Genomic DNA, 2,970 nt, shown 5'->3' with positions numbered 1-2,970 from the left:
CTTTCCCTAGGGGAACATGGCACCATGGCCCCAAACGTTCCCCTCCAGCTTAACCACTTTGTCCCTTCAGCACCTACCCATCTGCTTGGCTGCTCTTCCCATTTGAAGTGCAGGAGTTGCTACTAGTAGTCCAAGGGGCCTATCTCAGAATTACTCTGATTTTTAAAGGAAGTCCAGTGGATTAAAATAATTAAAAAAAGAAAAGAGATCTGTGCTCTTCACCTTTTCAGTAGAAGTGATGCCTCTTGGAAGTGCAGAGAGATGTGTTGAGCTGACAGAGCTCCCTGGGCAGAGCTGGGGGTGATGGGGCTGTAACCGCTGCGTTTCTGCTCCCCCAGAGCAAGCAGAGCTCGTCCTACTCCGACAGAGACACAACAGAGGAGGAGTCAGAGTCCCTCGACGACATGGATTTCCTCACCAGGCAAAAGAAACTCCAAGCTGAAGCCAAAATGGCCTTGGCTATGGCAAAGCCCATGGCCAAAATGCAGGTGGAGGTGGAAAAGCAGAACAGGAAGAAGTCGCCGGTAGCGGATCTTGTAAGTGGGGACCAGGGGGGTAATTCCAGCCCTTTTTGCTCTTTGCTTTTCCCTGTTGAGACACACACAGCAGCTGGAGGTGCCTGCTTCTGGGGCTTGTAGATGTGCAGAGGAGCTGTGGAGTTAGGGACTGGCTGTCAGCAGTTGAAGGGTTGACATGAGCCTTCTTGTGGGGGCGTGATGGGAGGGCGATGGGTGCAGGGAACGAGATGATGAAGTGTGGAGGTTGGTGCTGCCTTGAGGCTGGCATGATGCTGCTCACCCTTAAGGCATAGTCTGCTCAGCCCAGCCCATCCTGTCCCCTCCTGGAGCACTCCTGCCTTGGTACAATGCCCTTGGCTCCCCTTGCATCACTCCACCACTGATGCTGGCAGAAGGCCTGGGTCAGGTGTTGCATAGCTGCTTCAGCTTGTGTTGGTGTTCTCAGTGCAGCTTGTGAGAGGGGGAGGCCTGCAGAGCAAACTGCTGCTCTTCAGGAATAAAAGTGCTTGGGTAAAGAAAAATTAAGGAGTTGGCCATTTCTTTTCAGCTGCCACATATGCCTCATATTAGTGAATGCCTGATGAAGAGAAGTTTAAAACCCACTGACCTAAGAGACATGACTATTGGGCAGCTACAAGTGATAGTCAATGATCTCCACTCACAGATAGAAAGTAAGTGATCCTTGTTTAATTGTCCTTTGGCATGTCCCATTTCATTGAGAGCAGTTCTCCAGGAGGCACATAGAACTGTTGATAAATGTAGAATAAAACTAATCCAAGGAAGAGGGACACCACAGAAGCTGGAGATGGAGATCTCTCTCCATGTGATGCTCTGCCATGGCATCAAAACCATCCATAAGTGGAGAAACCCTCCAGTTTAGCAAAAACCCTGGGGTCAATCCAGTCTTGCAGCATTTCAATATGTTCTGTGTGTCCTTGCATTTGCCCTCAGGGTCAATGTCCCACCACTTCATCTGTCTTTGCTCTCTCCAAAATATCTAGGGTGTTTTTTTTCCCCCACAAGGAATGTCCATCTTCCAATTAATGAATTAACAATGTTGGGAGTAAACTTATCTGGTGGTTGTTGGTCAAAAAAAGGCTTGACTGGGGGTTGCTGGGCTGCTTCTTCCTTCCTGACAGTGGTTACTTGCAATTTCTTCTGGAAGGAGCCTTGTCAGGGATGCAGAGCTGTGCCTCCCCGTTGTGATTTGTTCTTTGTGGCTGCAAAAGCCCAAACCCAAATGCTCATTAGTTTGCCTGAGTTTAGAAAGCACCCAAGTATGGAAGCACAGGTGTTCAGGTCATGAATGCTGGAGCTGGTTTCCCAAACTGATGAGGTGTTAAACCAGTATAACTGTATTTAAGCAGTTTATAAAGCAGCTCTGGAGGGAGTTTTCAGGTGGAGCTTTCTGGGGAGCCCGTGCCAGCAGGTTCATTTTTCACATGGTCCTTTTTGTTTTCTTCTTTGTCCTCACTCTTTGGCATAACCCTGAGCAAGAATCCAACACTACCAACATTGAGCAGAGAGGCCAGCTTGGACAGTCACCCCAAACCAGGATGGGTGGGCAACGTGTTGTGTGTTGCTGCAGGGAATCAAAAATTTAAACCTTAAAAAAACCTTAAAAAAAACCCTAAACAAAGATAAACCTTAAACAAAGCTGCCCGGGCGAGAGCGGCTCAGCCACTTTCTGCAGCCTGGTTCTTGCTCAGGGTTGTTGCCCACGAGTGAGCAGAAGCTGAACCAGCAGAACTCCAAGCACAGAGAAACCCATCTTGATTTTTTGTTCTTGCCTTCTCCCTGGCTCCAGGCTTGAACGAGGAGCTGGTGCAGCTGCTGCTCATCCGGGACGAGCTGCACACGGAGCAGGATGCCATGCTGGTGGACATCGAGGACCTGACCAGGTGAGTGAGGCTCCGTGGGGTATTTCTCCCTCCTCACATGTCCCATCTCCCCATCAGCAGCACGTAGGGCTTTTCTTTGAGCAGAATTTCAGTACTGAAGCTTTTGCCATCCAGGGTAAGAGCAGAGCACTGCTCTCTCCTCTAAAATAAGAAACCAAGGCGCTCGGGTTCTGGGAACTCTTGGGGAGCTTTCCAGAGCTCCCCACATGCAGGTGTTGGTGCCCTGCTCTTGAGCTGCTGTTCCCAAAGCCTGAAAAAAAGCCTGGGAAGGATGTCCCAGGACCCAATCTGCTTCCATCATCAGGAGAACTTGACTGACAGGAGGAATTTTGAGTCTCTTAAATATTAATGGTGTTGAGCAGCCAATAGAGCAGAAGGCCTTGCAGAGTACAGGTGGGTTTCCTGAAGGGCTCCACCTCCTGGACATCAAGGCTTAAGAGGCATTTTCCTTTGGCATAACAAGCCATGTGCTGCAGAAACATTTAGAGGCATTGACATCTTTGCAGAAAAGAAGCTGGAAGAGGTGATTCTGGTTGTTGTCAGCACAGGGG

General features: G+C 49.4%; 1 protein-coding gene across 1 annotated transcript in view; it reads left to right on the top strand.

The window, feature by feature from the left end:
• Positions 1-2,970, top strand: part of LOC104387040 (schwannomin-interacting protein 1) — a 13,425-nt gene that overhangs the window by 7,165 nt on the left and 3,290 nt on the right. The window contains exons 4-6 of the mRNA XM_009995727.1: positions 339-536; positions 1,066-1,189; positions 2,326-2,419. Of these exons, the coding sequence (XP_009994029.1) occupies positions 339-536; positions 1,066-1,189; positions 2,326-2,419 (416 nt within the window). The remainder of the gene's footprint in view (positions 1-338; positions 537-1,065; positions 1,190-2,325; positions 2,420-2,970) is intronic.

This window comes from Chaetura pelagica, unplaced genomic scaffold, assembly GCF_000747805.2.
Source record: "Chaetura pelagica isolate M959 unplaced genomic scaffold, ChaPel_1.0 scaffold394, whole genome shotgun sequence".
NCBI lineage: Eukaryota > Metazoa > Chordata > Aves > Apodiformes > Apodidae > Chaetura > Chaetura pelagica.
Note: the sequence above shows the minus strand (reverse complement) of the source record. Positions and strands in the feature narration are given on the sequence as shown.